This window comes from Zea mays, chromosome 4 (genome assembly GCF_902167145.1).
Source record: "Zea mays cultivar B73 chromosome 4, Zm-B73-REFERENCE-NAM-5.0, whole genome shotgun sequence".
Lineage (NCBI taxonomy): Eukaryota > Viridiplantae > Streptophyta > Magnoliopsida > Poales > Poaceae > Zea > Zea mays.
The window spans coordinates 91,325,656-91,341,665 of NC_050099.1; the positions used below are offsets into that span (position 1 = coordinate 91,325,656).

The 16,010-nt window shown below is 44.7% G+C and overlaps 1 protein-coding gene and 1 pseudogene across 1 annotated transcript; one reads left to right on the plus strand and one right to left on the minus strand.

The window, feature by feature from the left end:
* Positions 1-3,337: 3,337 nt before the first annotated feature.
* On the plus strand, positions 3,338-4,419 carry LOC103655401 (coatomer subunit epsilon-2-like; annotated as a pseudogene).
* A 1,736-nt stretch (positions 4,420-6,155) lies between these two features.
* LOC100285876 (cyclin delta-2) lies at positions 6,156-9,352 on the minus strand. The gene is made up of 7 exons (NM_001158766.2): positions 8,807-9,352; positions 7,808-7,894; positions 7,619-7,717; positions 7,329-7,530; positions 7,108-7,220; positions 6,713-6,947; positions 6,156-6,653 (listed from the first exon to the last, which is right to left on the minus strand). The coding sequence occupies exons 1-6, from the start codon at positions 9,107-9,109 to the stop codon at positions 6,735-6,737; spliced, it is 1,017 nt and encodes a 338-aa protein (NP_001152238.1). The 5' UTR covers positions 9,110-9,352; the 3' UTR covers positions 6,156-6,653; positions 6,713-6,734.
* Positions 9,353-16,010: the final 6,658 nt, after the last annotated feature.

The following is a 16,010-nucleotide window of genomic DNA, read 5'->3' on the forward strand; positions in this document are numbered from 1 at the left end:
TGGTTTCCTGGTTGTCGAATTACTATGCTATAACAAGTTGCTGCTATGCACCATAATTTTAATCTGTGATCAATGCACACAACTGGGCAAACGACGATATAAAACATGAACTACAAATTAAGGATGCAAATATAGTTCAAATACCGAAAAGAAATATAGATAATTAGCTCCCTCCATAAATATCTAGTTTCTTGCCCAACAGGCCAAGGCCAAAATCGTAACCCAGGAGGATACATACACGCACACACATGAACCTCATATCGACTGGCCATGTCGAACAGAGTGTATCAAATCAAGTAACTGCAACAAACAAACTTAGTTACATCAAATCAAGTAACTGCAACAAACAAACCAAGTTACGTAACACAAACAATAAAAATACACACTCATAAAAATTGAATTATACATGTACCAAACTGAATAAGGAAGCACCACCATTATCCACACAAAAGTATGAGCTGACCAAACAACGAACTAATAATGGACAAATCTTTGAACAGGTAATGCCAAAATCATAGGCAACCCTATAGGAGACAGAAGAAACAATACTGAACAAGACGAACATTCTTCTATGTAGCTGAGTCTTCCCTCAAAGAACAACACATTTCTTTTACCTGTGCTCTTAATCTTGGTATTTATAATAACCAGGGTTCAATCCAATCACAATGCATGGTTCATGAGAAGTGGCAAAATGCAATACATCATGGGAAAATGTACCTACAAGAAGATCAATGGGACGACGATCTAGTGCTTCGATGTCCTATGCTTAGCTGATGTACTCTTGCGTATGGTTGAGAACAATAATCTGTAATTCGATTATTAATTCCCAGGAACATCAGAATATTTGTAACAGGACAACATCTTTTGCGACTAATCAACAAGACAGTGAGGAATCAACCAACAGTCATACTTATGTGGGACGCCTTGGCCTAATTGCAGACACCTCAAATGCATTCTTGTGACAATGGGACCACGAGGCATAGAAAAGTACATCAAATTAATCATCCTTGTTTGCATTAATAAAATTAACTACCATTGCCAAGGTGAGCTCATCTCCCTGAAAGGGTAGAAATATGTCAAATTCAAATTTTACAAATAAAACTTATAGAAAACCCTTATGCTCAAAGCTTCGGTTGCTCTCTATTGTAGTACAACCGAAAACAAAAGGAAATAGTAAGGCACATACCTTGCAAAAACCTCACAGATTGCCACTTCTCATGATTGGATTGAACCATGCATTGTGATTAGAATAAATGGCAAGATGTAATATGCTGGAAGCACGGGTAATGTAATCAAGGTGCCAGATAGTTTACCTTGACTGGAAATGTGCCTGTAGAAAGTTTGGTTGTCAAGAGTTCCCTAAGCCTCCTGATAGCCTTCACTTTGTTTGCTAGGACATCAAGCAGAGGGATGAGTTCATCTATGTTCAGAGGGAAATCCAGTGTCAACCACAACACTGGTCTTAACCCATGCTAACAGCAATAGAATATATTCCACATATATCAATTAGAAACTGAACATTTAAATATCTGTCATTTAGTTTGTTTCTTAATATTTCATACAATGAAGCAATAAGAGAAGTTGTGAGAATATATTTCAAACAATGGCGACTAATGGGTAATTCGATTACTAATTCTCAGGAACATTAGAATATTTGTAACAGGACAACATCTTTGGCGACTAATGGGTGCCTTTAATGATTGAACGACACTACATCAACAACAAGACACAGTGAGGAATCAACCAATAGTCATCTTTGTCAGTAGACATTCAGATGTCAATCTAGCAGTGATGGATGACAGTTCAGTCAAAGCAGAAGACCAGACAATGTTATTGGAGGAGGGTGGCCAAGCAATGGCTGCAAAGCCAGCTTATACTTCCCTCACATCACAAATACTCAAGTTCTCTATAAATTATAAATTTACAATTTCTCAATATCAGTATCCGAAGGCATTGTGTCTCTGACAAAAAGAAAATGTTGGGTTCAACAGACTTATATTCATGGACCAGTTGCTTCTTCTGGAGAATCATTTAACACTAAGGGCAATGTAAGCTACAGTTGCTCTCCTCCAATCATTCAAGCTTCCTAGTTGCACTATTCTGCTAACTGGGTTGCAATTATGTTTTCAGATCCGAATTTGTAGGGTATCTACTTTATTTTTACATATGTGATCGTACAAACATGCTTGGAGAGTCTGCCAAGGTATTGTTGTGCAGATATTGTTACAGAGTCTGGTCATATGCCTGAGTGTAAAATTGCCATTTGTTAGAACCTTTCAAATTTTCTGAAGTATTCAGATTGATGAAAAAATATCCCAGTGCATTCTTCATGTGCCATTATATATAGTGTAACACTTTAATCCACTAACCTTTTTATTGGTATGCTTCATCTGCAGAATTACAGTCGAGATCTGTTCCTTTTCCTCTACTTTCTTCTTATCATTGTAGCAGCTATGACTTCCTTTAAGGTCCATCAAGACAAGTCATCATTCACAGGAAAATCTGTACTGTACTTGAATAGGCATCAATCTGAAGAATGGAAGGGTTGGATGCAGGTACTTACAAGAACATGCATGTAATAAGTGGCAAGATGTAATCTGCTGGAAGCACGAGTAATGTAATCAAGGTGCCAGATAGTTTACCTTGACTGGAAATGTGCTTGTAGGAAGTTTGGTTGTCAAGAGTTCCCTAAGCCTCCTGATAGCCTTCACTTCGTTTGCTAGGACATCAAGCAGAGGGATGAGTTCATCTGTGTTCAGAGGGAAATCCGGTGTCAACCACAACACTGGTCTTAACGCATGCTAACAGCAATAGAATATATTCCACATATATCAATTAGAAACTGGAACATTTAAATGGAATGCGCCATTGAGGGATCAAGTAAAAATAATAGAAAAAATATCATATTAAGGTACCTAAATAGAGCAGCAACTGTAGGATGCTGCCAAACTGAATAGTAGGAGTAATCAATAGAATTGTAATTACTCTTGGTGAGGTGAGTACAGACTAGTTCCTAATAAGAAGTTATACACATAAAATTAAGGTGAATAACATAAATAACCGTGTATGAAGTATTGTTCTTGTAGATTAATTTGAGTACGCACCAAAATGTCTTCAAATGCCAACCCCAAATGAATTAGTAGGATGGCATGTTTTGTATGAAACTAAATTTAACTGAAAATCTGAATAATGCTATCTGCTACGCTGTTTTGCTCTGAAGTGGTGCATGAATAATGGTTTAGTTAATTTGAGTACGCATTAAAATGTCTCCAAATGCCAACCCCAAATAAATAAGTACGATGACCTATTTTGTATCAAACTAAATTTAACTGAAAATATGAATAAGACTGCCTGTCAGAGCAATGTGTGAGTAATGGCTCAATGTTTGGTTTGCAAAACAAACATGTTGTTTTATAAATAGGCAACAAACACTGGACCAATTGTCCTTCAATTTGGCGTTGCAGGCTTGCGTTGAATGTTCAGATATACCTTGAAATGAATAGGACGGACCACGCAGAGAAGCAGCTCAGGGTGATGCAGCAGCTGGACGAAGACCACACGCTGACGCAGCTCGCCAACGCATGAGTCGACCTTGTGCTGGTAGGCACACACACATCTCTGCTGGAAGAAATGGCATGAGTGGCAACCTTGGCTATAAATTCCAGAGTTTCCTTCAGTCCAGGCACTTGAATTTCCGAAGAACCTTCGGTGTTGTTCAAGTAGTACTGTACACCATGACTTGTCATGTTTTTCAGGGTGGTTCCAAGATCTAAGAAGCGCGCCTCATCTTCCAGGACCTGTCCGACAAGTACCCGACGACCAGCACGATTCTTAACGGGAAAGCCCTGTGCTCGATGCACATGGGCAACTTCGAGGACGCGGAGGGGTTGCTGCTCGAGTCACTGAACAAGGTCGATCAGCTCCGGTGATCCCAGCCCAGCTTTTCGCCCAAACGATCATTTCCTTTGCAAATAGGAGTAGCCAACCACCATAGCTGCACTGCTGAACGCACGCCAATGTTGTGCGCCTGTGCATTTCTGAAACAGAATCCTTGACATGTCTGTCTGTGCTTACACGGAACTGCTCAAACTGTTCAGGACGCCAAGGATACTGAGACTCTCGCCAACCTCACGGTGTGCAGCCTGAACCTGGGGAAACCTGCAACGCGCTACCTCAAGTAAGTTTTCCCATTCTTTTTGTTAAAAAAACTTCATTTTGTGGACTTCTTCAAGTGACGTATGTTGTTTTGTTTCTGCAACTCTGCCTGACGATGAGCCTGAGTCCGGATGCCTTGAACTGAATCGCTAAAATAAAAACTGGTTGCTTTGCAGCCAGCTGAAGCTCGCACACCCGGACCTGGTGAAGCGAATGTCCTCCGCTGCAGAGAGCTTCGACAGAGCCTGCCAAGCAATGGTGTGAACCTCGTTTGCGAAAATTACATCTGTTTTCCCTAGGATGAGTCGGAATAACATCGTGATCTACTCTGATTCAGCAGCAGAGAAATACAAAAGGCGATTAGCAGAAGATTCTAGAATACCTCTTTTTGTGCAAAGATTCGCCCTTTCCCACAACCTTCCCTGTTTTAAGCAAATAGTTTCTTGCCCTCAAAAGTAACCAGATAAGTTGTTTAAACAAATAAACAACAAATATGTACTTCAAACAAGAACTGGTTGCCTGTGGGGCTTGAGATCGGTGTACCTCTGAATCGAAGGCAGCCGCCACGTCTGGACTCCATACAACGATTCATCTACATACGATACACCTCCGGCTCGACGGGGCTTCTTCCGCTACTTCTAGGGGAGCAGTGGTAGGAGCGAGGCCGCCGCTTCCGATCCCGGGCATCACGACGCTGGAGAACGTACCTGCGCGCAGGGGGGTTGCAGATCCGAAGACGTGTGGGAGACGAAGGGGCGGCGCCGGACTGATCTGAGCCGCCACCACCTCTGCCAGCCGAAGTGGAGCACTTCTTCTCTAGGAGCTCGTCGAGGTTCATCTGCTGCTGCCTACACTCCTGGCTGCAGAAGGCCACCTCACCATGTAGATGGTGTCACGGCCATGGTCGAGGCGGCACTTGGGGAGCACGCAGGCCTTGAGGAAGGTTGTCGTCTATCCGATGGGGATCTGCGCGGGAGGGCGAGGGCCGCGGCGATTCCACCTTCACCGTGGCGAGATTAGCGGGGTAGGGGGACGAAGACGTTCTCGGGCGCGCAACGGAGGAGATTGAGGTGGGGCGCGGGCGTGGACAGGTGGGGGGACGGCGAGGGCGGCGCCATGGATGCCGCGGCGATTCCATCGAGGCCGCCAGAGAGGGGGCGCAGGAATGGGGGATCTGCAAGGGAGGGCGAGGGCGGCATGGATGCCACGGCAATTCCATCGAGGCCGCGGCGAGATTAGCGGGACGAAGACGCGCGCGGCGGCGGGCATCACGCGCGGGGCGTGCGGGCGCGCGGCGGCGGGCATCACGGGCGGGGGAGGATTAGTAGAGATAGCTCTCCAACATGCTAGTCATTTAACTTGACAATCTATCCGGCTCTCTAAATTGACTCTCTCACTTGCCAAATTTGGCTACCAAATCTCGCTAGCCAAGCTAACTTGCATGTTGGAGAGTCTGTTGGAATAAAATGTTATATTTAGAGTTTAATCTTTATAGAGTGACAAATAAAGAATCAAATAGAGAGTCAAAAATAAAGAGTCTTTTGGAGATGCTCTAATGGGTGTCTCAAATAGCTAGCTGATGTTAAGCTGAGAGAAGAATAGAAATACTAATTCATCTCACCACTAGTATTTAGTCCCACACGTAATACACTCAATTTTTTTGGAATATGTGAAACCTCATATCTATTTGCTCGTTACTAGTTATTTTCGCTTTGCTCCCAATTCTTATCCACGTAGGAAAGAGAGTAAATCTTGTTAGTGAAATAGCTAGCTATTGCAGAAGCCCTTATTGTAATTTTGTGTTCCCAACGCTTCACCTGACAAGGTCCCCTTTAATTCGTAGACTAGAGAAGCTGAGAAAGCAGTGGCCATGATCTCAAAGCAGACATGCCTAGATTAAATTAGAAATAAAATAAATAATGAAAAATAATGATGACTAGTTGTATTGGTATTACTGAACTAAGCCCACTCCGCTTTGTCATGGATCCTGTTCACTTCCTTTCCTTATGTTAGCTCTTAGTTTAATCATCAGTGTCGACTTCTCTTATTTTGTCACATACATTTCTCGGTCACCGAGATTCTCTTCAGGATGAAACTAAAGAAAGAAAGAATACTAGAACCTACTAAAGCAATTTATCAGATACTCCAACATAGGCTGGTCAGTGTGCCTAGTTCTTGTAGATATTATTGCCTACGATCTGGCCCACTCCAGGACTACACCATCTTTATTCTGATCATCTCATCGATCTCCCTCCAGCTTTGTGTTCCTACAAAGCAATGGTGCGCCCTTTGTGGCACACCAAGTTTGTGCTGGCTGTCTACCTCCTCCGGTGCTTGCAAAGAAGAGCTCAGCAATTTAGGTGTTGTCCACCTCACACCTTTATTCATCAACTTCTTGCCCCCCTCGACATGTCAAAATCCCGTCTTTTTGCCGCTAAGGCACTTCACACATCACCAGCGTCGTTGCACTTCACACATCACGGAGACGAGTGGCGCGGCTAAAAAAAAAATCAAAGTAAGCAGAGTAGTCAATTTCCTCTGATCATTGGGCACACACTTTGGCAGGTCACTGCAACCCATCATCGGCTGGTGAGTTTTCTCCTTTTGCTGGTCACCGGAGAGGAGCTTGAAGAGCCAGAGGCCCCATGTGAAGCAGCAGTCGCTGCTGCCGCGGCATCGTCTTCGCTCTTGTAGCTGAGGTAGCCCGCGTCCAGCACCCCCACAGGGCTCTGCGGCACAGGCACAGGGAACGCCATGGACTGGATCGCCTCCTGGCACCGCAACACCCTCTCCTGCAGACAGCAGACGAAAGCAACAGCACATTAAATAACTCGCCGGTCAGCCTCACACACAAACACACGGGTATAAATGCGTTTCACGCATCTGTCCAGCGGCCGCGTTTATGTTTATTGGGGACGAAATGAGTTAGCATGAGGCTTTGCTTCAATGTACCTTATCTACGTGGGCGCAGGCGTTCTCAATGCCTGCAACGTCCACTTCTCCGACCACAGCAGCTGCAACTGCGGCCGCGATCTCAGACGGCCTAAACCCTATGCAGCTGGTTCCTGCGGTGCAACAACACGTACCGATATCGTGTTAGTTCAACACTCGAAATGGGCATAATAATCCATACCATTTCCCATGATACAATGACAATAATTTTCGTTGTATACCTCTAGCTGCACACAAGATAAGCTCCGCGGATTGAAACAGGCAATTTCTTAGGGCCGCATTGCCGCCACTGAGCCTGTTTAGGAAGTAATCCACATAGGAGAAAGGTGTCACGGCCTGCATCCTCCAGTTGAGGGTGGTTAGAACAAGGAGCTCCATTCTCTGGATCGTCTTCGCCTCGAACACAAAACGTGCATCTCCGACCTGATTGCACATGCCAACCTCGCTTAGAACAAGATCAGGTGAATAGGTGGGGTGGGGTTGGGGGATGCCAAACACACGCTTTACCCACCTGAAGGTCCAGACATTGCGGGACGGCGGTTTCCTCCATCTTGGCAGCCAGAGAAACACACGCCACCGAAAGGAGTTGTGTCATCCAGCCCTTGCCTTCCTGGAAATGACGTCCGCGATAAACGTTAGTGATTTGTTAAAAAAGTTACTGAAATTGACAGCGTTGGCAAGGTGATCTCGTGATTCTTACCGGCAGCTTGTACAGTGAGAGGAAACGATCGAGATAGTTCACTGCCAAGTAGGCAGTAAGAGGACGAAAGTTGTAGTATGTGTAGACCTACACAAGCATCACAAGTTAGTAATCATGTAGGAAATGGTAGTGTTTGGTTGAGGAGCCAAGTAGAACGGAGCCGTTCCATTCCTGATTTTAGGAACGGAGCCGCTCTGTTCTGTGTTTGGTAATCTGGAACGGAGCGGTTCTGTTTTTTGTTTGGTTGCAGAGTGAACGGAACGGAGCGTGACTGTGAGAGCGGGATTGGAACGGAGCGGCTCCGTCCCATTGATTTTTTGGAGCGGAATGGTTCCGGATCTGAGGAGAATATTCTCTAATTGGAGTCATTCCGTTCTAGTTACTTTGTAACCAAACAACAACAAAACTGGGACAGAACGGTTCCGTTCTACTTGACTCTTCAACCAAACACTACCGTGAAACCATTGAAAGGTAAACCCTTCACGTAAAATATATTCAGAAATTTTGGCAAAAAAAAAGAGAGCGTGAGTTTGGCCTAAAAATGCGGATGTTATTTCTCGAAAATATAAAAAAGTATAATGTTGAGCCAGACAGTGCATCTTTAGTATCTCGTGATTCAGGAAGCGGACGAAAGGCCAACTTTGGCCCGAGATGGTCCCGATTTCCACCCCGAAAGAGTGGTCACGGCATATCTACAAGGCACATTACAACAGAGTGTTTGCTGTAATCAATCACAGTACTGAAATCATTGGCAGCCCTAAGCATTGCGAAGACTCAAGAAACAGTATATGCTCGGTGTGATGTGAGGAACATCAAATATTTGGTGGTGGAGTCATGGAAAATAAGCGTCTTTCCATATGAATTGAAATTAAGAAATCGAATGCGCTCCTTCAGGTCTCCTAATGAGCAGTAAGGAATGAGCCAAAATGTTTCCTTCTTTCTTTCCCGGTTCCCCCTGTCCAGTCACACCACAGGGACTCAGATCAATCAAGAACACACCTTCCAAATACAGTCGATGGCCTCCTGGCGGACGCAGAGATCGACGCCGTCGCCGCGCAGCCTCTGGCCATAGTCCGCCCTAGGCATGTGCTCCCGCTCCCGCTCCACCAGACCGGCCACGCATTCCTCCGTCTGCGGCGGGAACAAATCCACGCCGAAATCGTCCCCATAGCCCGGCGACCGGCCTCTCTTTCTCCCGACCGCCTCCAACTCCTCCTCCTCCTCCTCAAAACACAGGATGCTGCTGTGCTCCTCGGCGCAGAGGAGCATGGACGCGGCCACGTCGTAGCAGCTCGGTGCCATGGCTCTGTACCGGCGTATCTCACTCCCACCGGACACCAGCAAGTCAAAGTCTGCGCCTTTTTCCGGCTGCGTCTCCCTCTCCTGCCGTGCGACGCCGGCGCTGTAGTCTCCGCCTCTCTGGTCCGGCTGGGCGGTGGGCTGGTGCGCGTGTTTGGCTAAAAGAGCAGAATGCGGCAGTGCCGAGCGGAGGAGGACAAGGGGGGAGGACGGGCGGAGGAGGCAGAGTGCGGTGCAGTTGTGCCGTGCGGCTGCCTGGCTGTGCCGCGCCCTCTCCACTTCGTGCTTTGTATCGGGGAGATGGCGAAAGTATTTCGGGAAAGCGCACGCGGTGGTACGCCAAAATTGAGACAGCCGGAGCGGGAATGGAGGAGGCGGACTGTCGCGACTGGTGCAGGAAAGGCGAGCATTGCCGAACGCGTGGATGGATCCGGCGTTTGGGAGGCGTCCCGCGAGCCACTGGCCGTCTGATCGTGGATCGGCAGATGTGATTGGACGCGCCGGTTGACGCGGCCAGAGTGACCGGCCGCTATCAAGGCCCCCTTCGCCAGGGTTTGCCTAATAAAACATGATTCATTGGTGTCAGTGTAAAACCGCAACTTTTAGGTTGATTTCGAACGGTCAACCGGGCTGCGTACCATCTATATATGTTTATGAAAACACTTGCAAACATATTTGACAAGTATTAGAACACAAGGCAGCGAATGTTTTATTCAAAATCTAGCGGGTTGAAAATATCGGCAAAATTAGTGTTGACCCATGGGAGCTCCTACACAATCTAGTGTTAATACTCTAATTAAGTAAATTTAGATACATTTTAATCTAAAAATGTATAAAGATATTTGTAAAATACATGTGCACATAGACTTGCATTTTGTGACCCAACAAAAAAAACTTATCCATTTTCGTATAGTTTTCAATACTTTGATTGAGAAAAAATTTCAAACAGTAGTCTCTATGTAAGTAGACTCTGTGTCGAAGCCTTGTCCATAAAGACTTAAAAGCCAAATTTGCTTAGGTCTACTTGTACGTATCATCGATCGACTAGTAGAGGCTATCATGCTAGGTACATTGATAAAAAAAATAAGAACATATCAACTAAGACGAGATCAATGCCAAGGACGCCAGCTCAACGTAGATGATTGTGGTGGTTGTGGATCAGACAAAAAGTCTAGGAAGGTAATAAACGAGAATACAATGTTACATAAATAAAATATCTATTTCAGTAAGATCACATCTGGTTTGGTATGTTGTAATAATGTGCATATCATTTGATTATGTAGAAGCTAAATTTTGACATTGGTGGAATAAATTTGGATAAACCAATCAGTGCAAAGCTAAAAGGAAGAACGATAAGAAGTGATGAGGTAAGGACTGAATTTAAAGGGACCGACCACCTACTACATGAATTTGAGACGAGATTGAACTCCTCGTCGGCGAGATATTTTCCTGGTCTAAGCTTCGTGGCACGTAGCAGTGCAATAGCTCACGGAGGGGTAATTTGCCATCTACACGGTTACGACGACATGGTGAATTGGTCCTTGGCGTGGCCAAACCGAGGAAGCCGACAGCCACCAAAATGATCGTCGCTCCGCCATGTCGCCGTCAAGTGGGCACGGTAGGGCATAGCCCCGATTCACCCCCCGGATCTTTTCACTCTCCTGCCGATCTTTTTGCTCACCGCGTAGACGCCGTCCTTAGCCTTGCGCGAATCACGACGCTGAGTGTCACACCCGGGCTTTAAGGGACAAAGCCGGGTGCATCTCATACATGCGCCAAAGAAGACAACATAAATAATAACAGAGTGTATAGAGATAATGTCACAATAAAATCAGAGTACTTATTATATAGCGGAAGTCTTACAAAATAAAAGATAAATATAAAACGAACTAAGGATCATCCTTGGTGCAGCAAGTCAACTAGGAAATGCCACCAAGATCGAATCGAACTCCTCCATACGTGACTCCTCTTGAACCACCTGTTCTTCTCATGTGGGGGTGTGAGACAGCAAGGGTGAGCTCACACATGTTCATCGCTCAACAAGTTGTGGGGAATAATGTGCATGAACTCGCCAAAGGTGGGAGTTCATGTGATGTGTAAGGCTAATCAACAACGGGGGTTAAAGCTGAGCATTGCTTTTAAGTAGTTGGTCAAAATTTTATTAGTAGTTACTAAATGTAAGTAAATACCAAACCTTAAATAAAGTAATAGAACAAAATTAATAATAAACCCATGCAATACAAATGACAAATTGAATTTAAGTTCCATAAATTAATCATCAGAGAGTCCTGAGCTGCTCATGACCGCGAGCATGGCTAGTATACCAGTTTTACACTCTGCAAAGGTTGTACCCTGTACCCACAAGTCGTGTATCCCATGTCGCAGGGTTAGCTAGACCCTTAGACACTATCGAGATGAATGGCTAGGGATCCACTACGAGGCCTTTACAAAGTTCCACTAGCTTCCGAAAACCCGCTACAGTTTATGGGAAGAGCACTTGCAAGAATCCCCCTCTTGACCGCCATCGCAGCAAAATCAATCCGAGAACCTCCTTGCATGCAATCCCCTATTGCCCTTGCCCCTTTCGGGTAAGGTAGTCTTCCACTAGCTTTCCTAGTTAGTTGGCCAAGGGCGTCCCATTAAACCCTAGTGGTGGCACGTGTTTCTCAAGTTAAGCTCCTTGTTCCAATTAACATTAATGATCTTGACATGAACATAAACAGAATAACAAAAGAATTGGAACATGGATATAATGAAATATTATCTCAAAATCATGTAAAGCAATAGCAAAACTACCCATGTGATTCAGGGATAACAAGGTAAAGAGATAAACATTCTAGGCTGACCTATTGAGTCCCATCAAAATTAAACCTATGCATGGTAAATGATTATAAAGAACATTATTGGGTAGCAAAAGTGAATCAAGGGCACAACTTGCCTTCAATGAGCTCCTGCTCAGCTACTTCTATCTGCTGGTCACCAGGATCCTCAGACACAGGCTCTTCTACTCGCCACAATTCAAACAAGCACAGTATATAGAGAAAATTAACATCACACCAAACATGTAAACAAAATACATAATAATAATCTACATATTAAAATAAAATCCTAGGATAAGAAATCATTAATTTTGAGTTATGGATATTAAATTATGAATTTCCAAAGGTTTTATGTGGTTGAGATAGGATTAAGTGGGAAATAAATTTTCTTATTGTTTTCATGACAAAAGAGAGCCTCTATGTGATATACAATAATATTACAAAATTGTAGATACTAGAATGAAGTAATTTGGACTAGAGATGAATTTTCTATGAATTTTATAAGTTCTAGCACTTATTTTATATATTAAAAAACTATTTTCCATTTTTTCTCTGGTTTTCGAGTTCTCTGGATTGGACCTCATTTTCTGGAGAGTACAGGGGCTAATTTATAAAACTTCCCTAGACTCTGAGCCCGCCAGAGATGAACCGCGGGTTGAATTCAGTATTTGGCGGGGGCTCTTTAACAAATTCCCTGGTCGAAGGGTTACGGAGCGAGATCAGCCACCCGATCTGCTACGGATGCACCGGATTAGATCCCCAACTCTGTGAAACGGTAAGCGGCCCGAGACGTCGGATCAACGATCGACGAGCCTGATCTATTATACTCTAATGGAATCCTATGCGCTAGATCTGAAATGGATGGACCGGATCAATACAGGCGAACCGGTACGCGTGGACTAATCACAGCCGTTGATCTGCAAACCAACGACTGCGGAACGTTCGCCCCAGTCTCCCCTACTCCGTGCGAATTCCGATGGTCGACCAAGGCCACACGGCGGCGCGCCATGGCTGACGATGGCCAACCCAACCCTCTAGACCACAAACCTCTAATCTAGGACGAGCTACGCGGTGCGCAAATGAAAGGAATCTACATGCACACCGAACTCACCGAGGACAAGGTCGCACACAGGCAGCACACGGCGAGGCGCGGACGCGGCAGGAATTCCAGCTCCGGTGAGAAATTCAAGGCAAAAGCGCGAGTGCTTTCCCCCAATAGCGCCAAGGGAACCTTCGCCTCACCCGGAAGAAGCCTCCCCACCGACGCAATTGGCTTTTGAGTTCCACGGCGACGGCGAATCTCACCCGTGCGGTGCGTGGCAACGCAATGGTGGTGGTTTTTGGCTTCTCAGGATGATTATGGCTCTATGGGTCAGGAGCATGCATGAGGCTCCTAATTATACTCTGACGTATTGACCAGGGAATACATAGCTGGCGTAACAACCAACAGTTGGATACGGGGGGCGGCTGGGTGCTCCGTATTTGGCGCATGAGTCTGTTACAGCTAGGGATGGATTCGGATCGGATACGCATGGAAACGAATTCGAATGTCATTATTTACCATATTTTAATCCGAATACGGATACGAATACGAATATTATCGGATACGAATACAAAACGGATAGTTCGAATTCGGATTTACGTTCGGATACTTACTTGATTTAGAACATAGCATCATAGCAAGTATTAATTTGTTTTATCGATGGATTTATAGTTAATAAAAATCACATTACAAGCAAATTATGAACAATAGTACATATACATTATTTAGTTGAAACTTAGTTGAATATCATATTTTTAAATAAAATATTTATACCTGGTATATTTATATTTTGGACTCTAATTATAATCTTTTTGTATATTAAGTATATTTGTGTTTTGGACAAAAACTCCAATAATCTAATGTATTCAAAATTAGACTTTTTAATATTATTAAAATTTATCATTGTATATCACTAGTACTGTAAGATTAACACAATCATTTGTTTATGATATAAATATTTTTAACATTTTAAATGGTGTACTTCAGTTTTTAGTATATTATTTAATGTTTAAAATCACTTGTAATTTGTAATTAGTAATAAAAGTAAGTTTAAATTGATTTTATTGAATACTTTTTTCTTTCGAATACGAATAGTATCGGATATTTCACGGTTTTGTCGAATGTTGTCGATTACGAATCTTAAACCTGATAGAGAAGAAACGAATTCAGATATGTCTATTTAATATCTATATTAAAATCGAATACGAATATAGATATCCATATTAGCACTTTATCCGAATATGAATACGAATATTTTGGATCTTCAGACATCCGAATCCATCCCTAGTTACAGCCATGAACTAGAAGATTTTGTTGAATCCGGACCCATAAGCAGCGACCAAGAGGCTTAGATCATGTTCGTGAGGACTTCTGGTGACTTGCATGCTTATGTCATAGCATATGTCATGATGACCTCATTTGCGGCAAGAGAATAAATAAAAAGGAAATAGGAAGGGAGGCGTGAGGGACATGGGCTAGTTCTACATATTGCCCCTGTTTGGTTCAGCTTCTGGGGAGATTCTGGCCGCCAGAAGCCGGAAGCTGAACCAAACGCAAAACTTCTGGGGGGCTTCTCCCGCAAGCGCTTCGCCCCGACGCGGCTGCCCCTACGGCCGGCAAGAAGCGACAAACAAGTCGATTGTTCCTCTTCCCAAACCGCTTCTCCTGCTCGGCAAGTCTCTTCTCCCTTTTCTTCCATGTCGTGCTGCCCTCTCCCTCCCCAAATGCCGTCCATGGCGTGCGCCACTCTCCACTCCCTTGGTCGAAGCGAGCCCCATCGCGCCTAGCCGTTCTCCGGCCAGCCCGTCCTCAGCCCCGGCGAGGCGAGCTGCGACCGAGCCACGTTCCGTGCGACCGTGCGTGTGCGCGCAGCACAGCCCTGCCGAGCCGCAGCACCGTCGACGAGCCCTGCTACCGGTTCCGAGGAGCGTCACATCGACGAGCTCGACCTCCCACGGCACGAGGTGGTGCGGCGCCTCCTCGTGTTGCGCGAGCCCATCACGCTGTTCGGGGAGGACGACGACGCCCGCCTCGCGCGCTTCAAGCTCGTGCTCAAGTCCGGCGCTTCAAGCTCGTGTTGATGGTGGAGACGGGGGTGCTGCCGGAGGCAGTGCAGATGGCGGGGATGCCAAGGGGAGCGGCAATGATGCTGACGCAGACAAGGACTCCAAGAGGATGACGACCAAGTTTGAGGAGCTTTGCAATGAAGACAAGATCTTGGTGTTCTTTAAGAAGCTGCTTAATGAGTGGAACCAGGAATTGGATGAGATGACTGAGCTAGAGAAGCGGACAGCAAAGGAGAAGTCCATGGTTGCAACATTCAAGCAGTGTGCACGGTATCTCAGCCGGCTGTTTGAGTTCTGCAGAAAGAAGGTATTGATTCTTATGCAATTTCCATCTGTTGGTTGCTTAAATTGTGCTATTAATACTGATGCTCATTAGGGACAGTGCTCTACATGATAGAGACTTTGATCAACTTGGACCTAATAGCCTTAGCCATGAAGTACCCGTAGGTGAGAGTAGTAGTAGCACATCTGATGAGTTAGACATGAGTGCATTGCGAGATGCAATTGCTAATGCATTAGTGTCGTAGTTTAATATGTTAATGTAACCCTGGTTATGTTGTAATGAACTCTACTAATTAGCATTTAATGACCTTTTGTTGGTTCGGTGTTTATGTGTATCGTTTGTTCAAACAGAATCTGCAATCTGAGAATCTGCGTATCCAAACACCTAGATTCTAACCAACAACTTTTCTCCACAGCAGGCGAACCAAACACCTAAATTCTAACCACCAGCTTTTCCCCACAGCCAGCTTTTCCCCACAGCCAGCTTTTCAGAAAAGCTATTCAGAAAAAACCGAACCAAACAGGCCCATTCTCTCATGGGCCATCCGGTAAGCTCCCTTCACTTTTTTATATTTTCTTATTTCTATTTTGTATTTCTATTTTATTTTAGTTCAAATATCCAAATTTCAAATCTGGTTTGGTCACAAATTCATATGCAACATTCAAAGAACTCGCATGAGATGCAAGTCGCATTT

Coding starts and splice junctions, on each gene's coding strand:
- LOC100285876 (NM_001158766.2), bottom strand. CDS start 9,109: ATGGCACCGAGCTGCTACGACGTGGCCGCGTCCATGCTCCTCTGCGCC. Junction 7,531..7,618: donor CGCAATGTCTGGACCTTCAG/GTGGGTAAAGCG, acceptor ATGTGCAATCAG/GTCGGAGATGCACGTTTTGT. Junction 7,221..7,328: donor TATCTTGTGTGCAGCTAGAG/GTATACAACGAA, acceptor GTTGCACCGCAG/GAACCAGCTGCATAGGGTTT.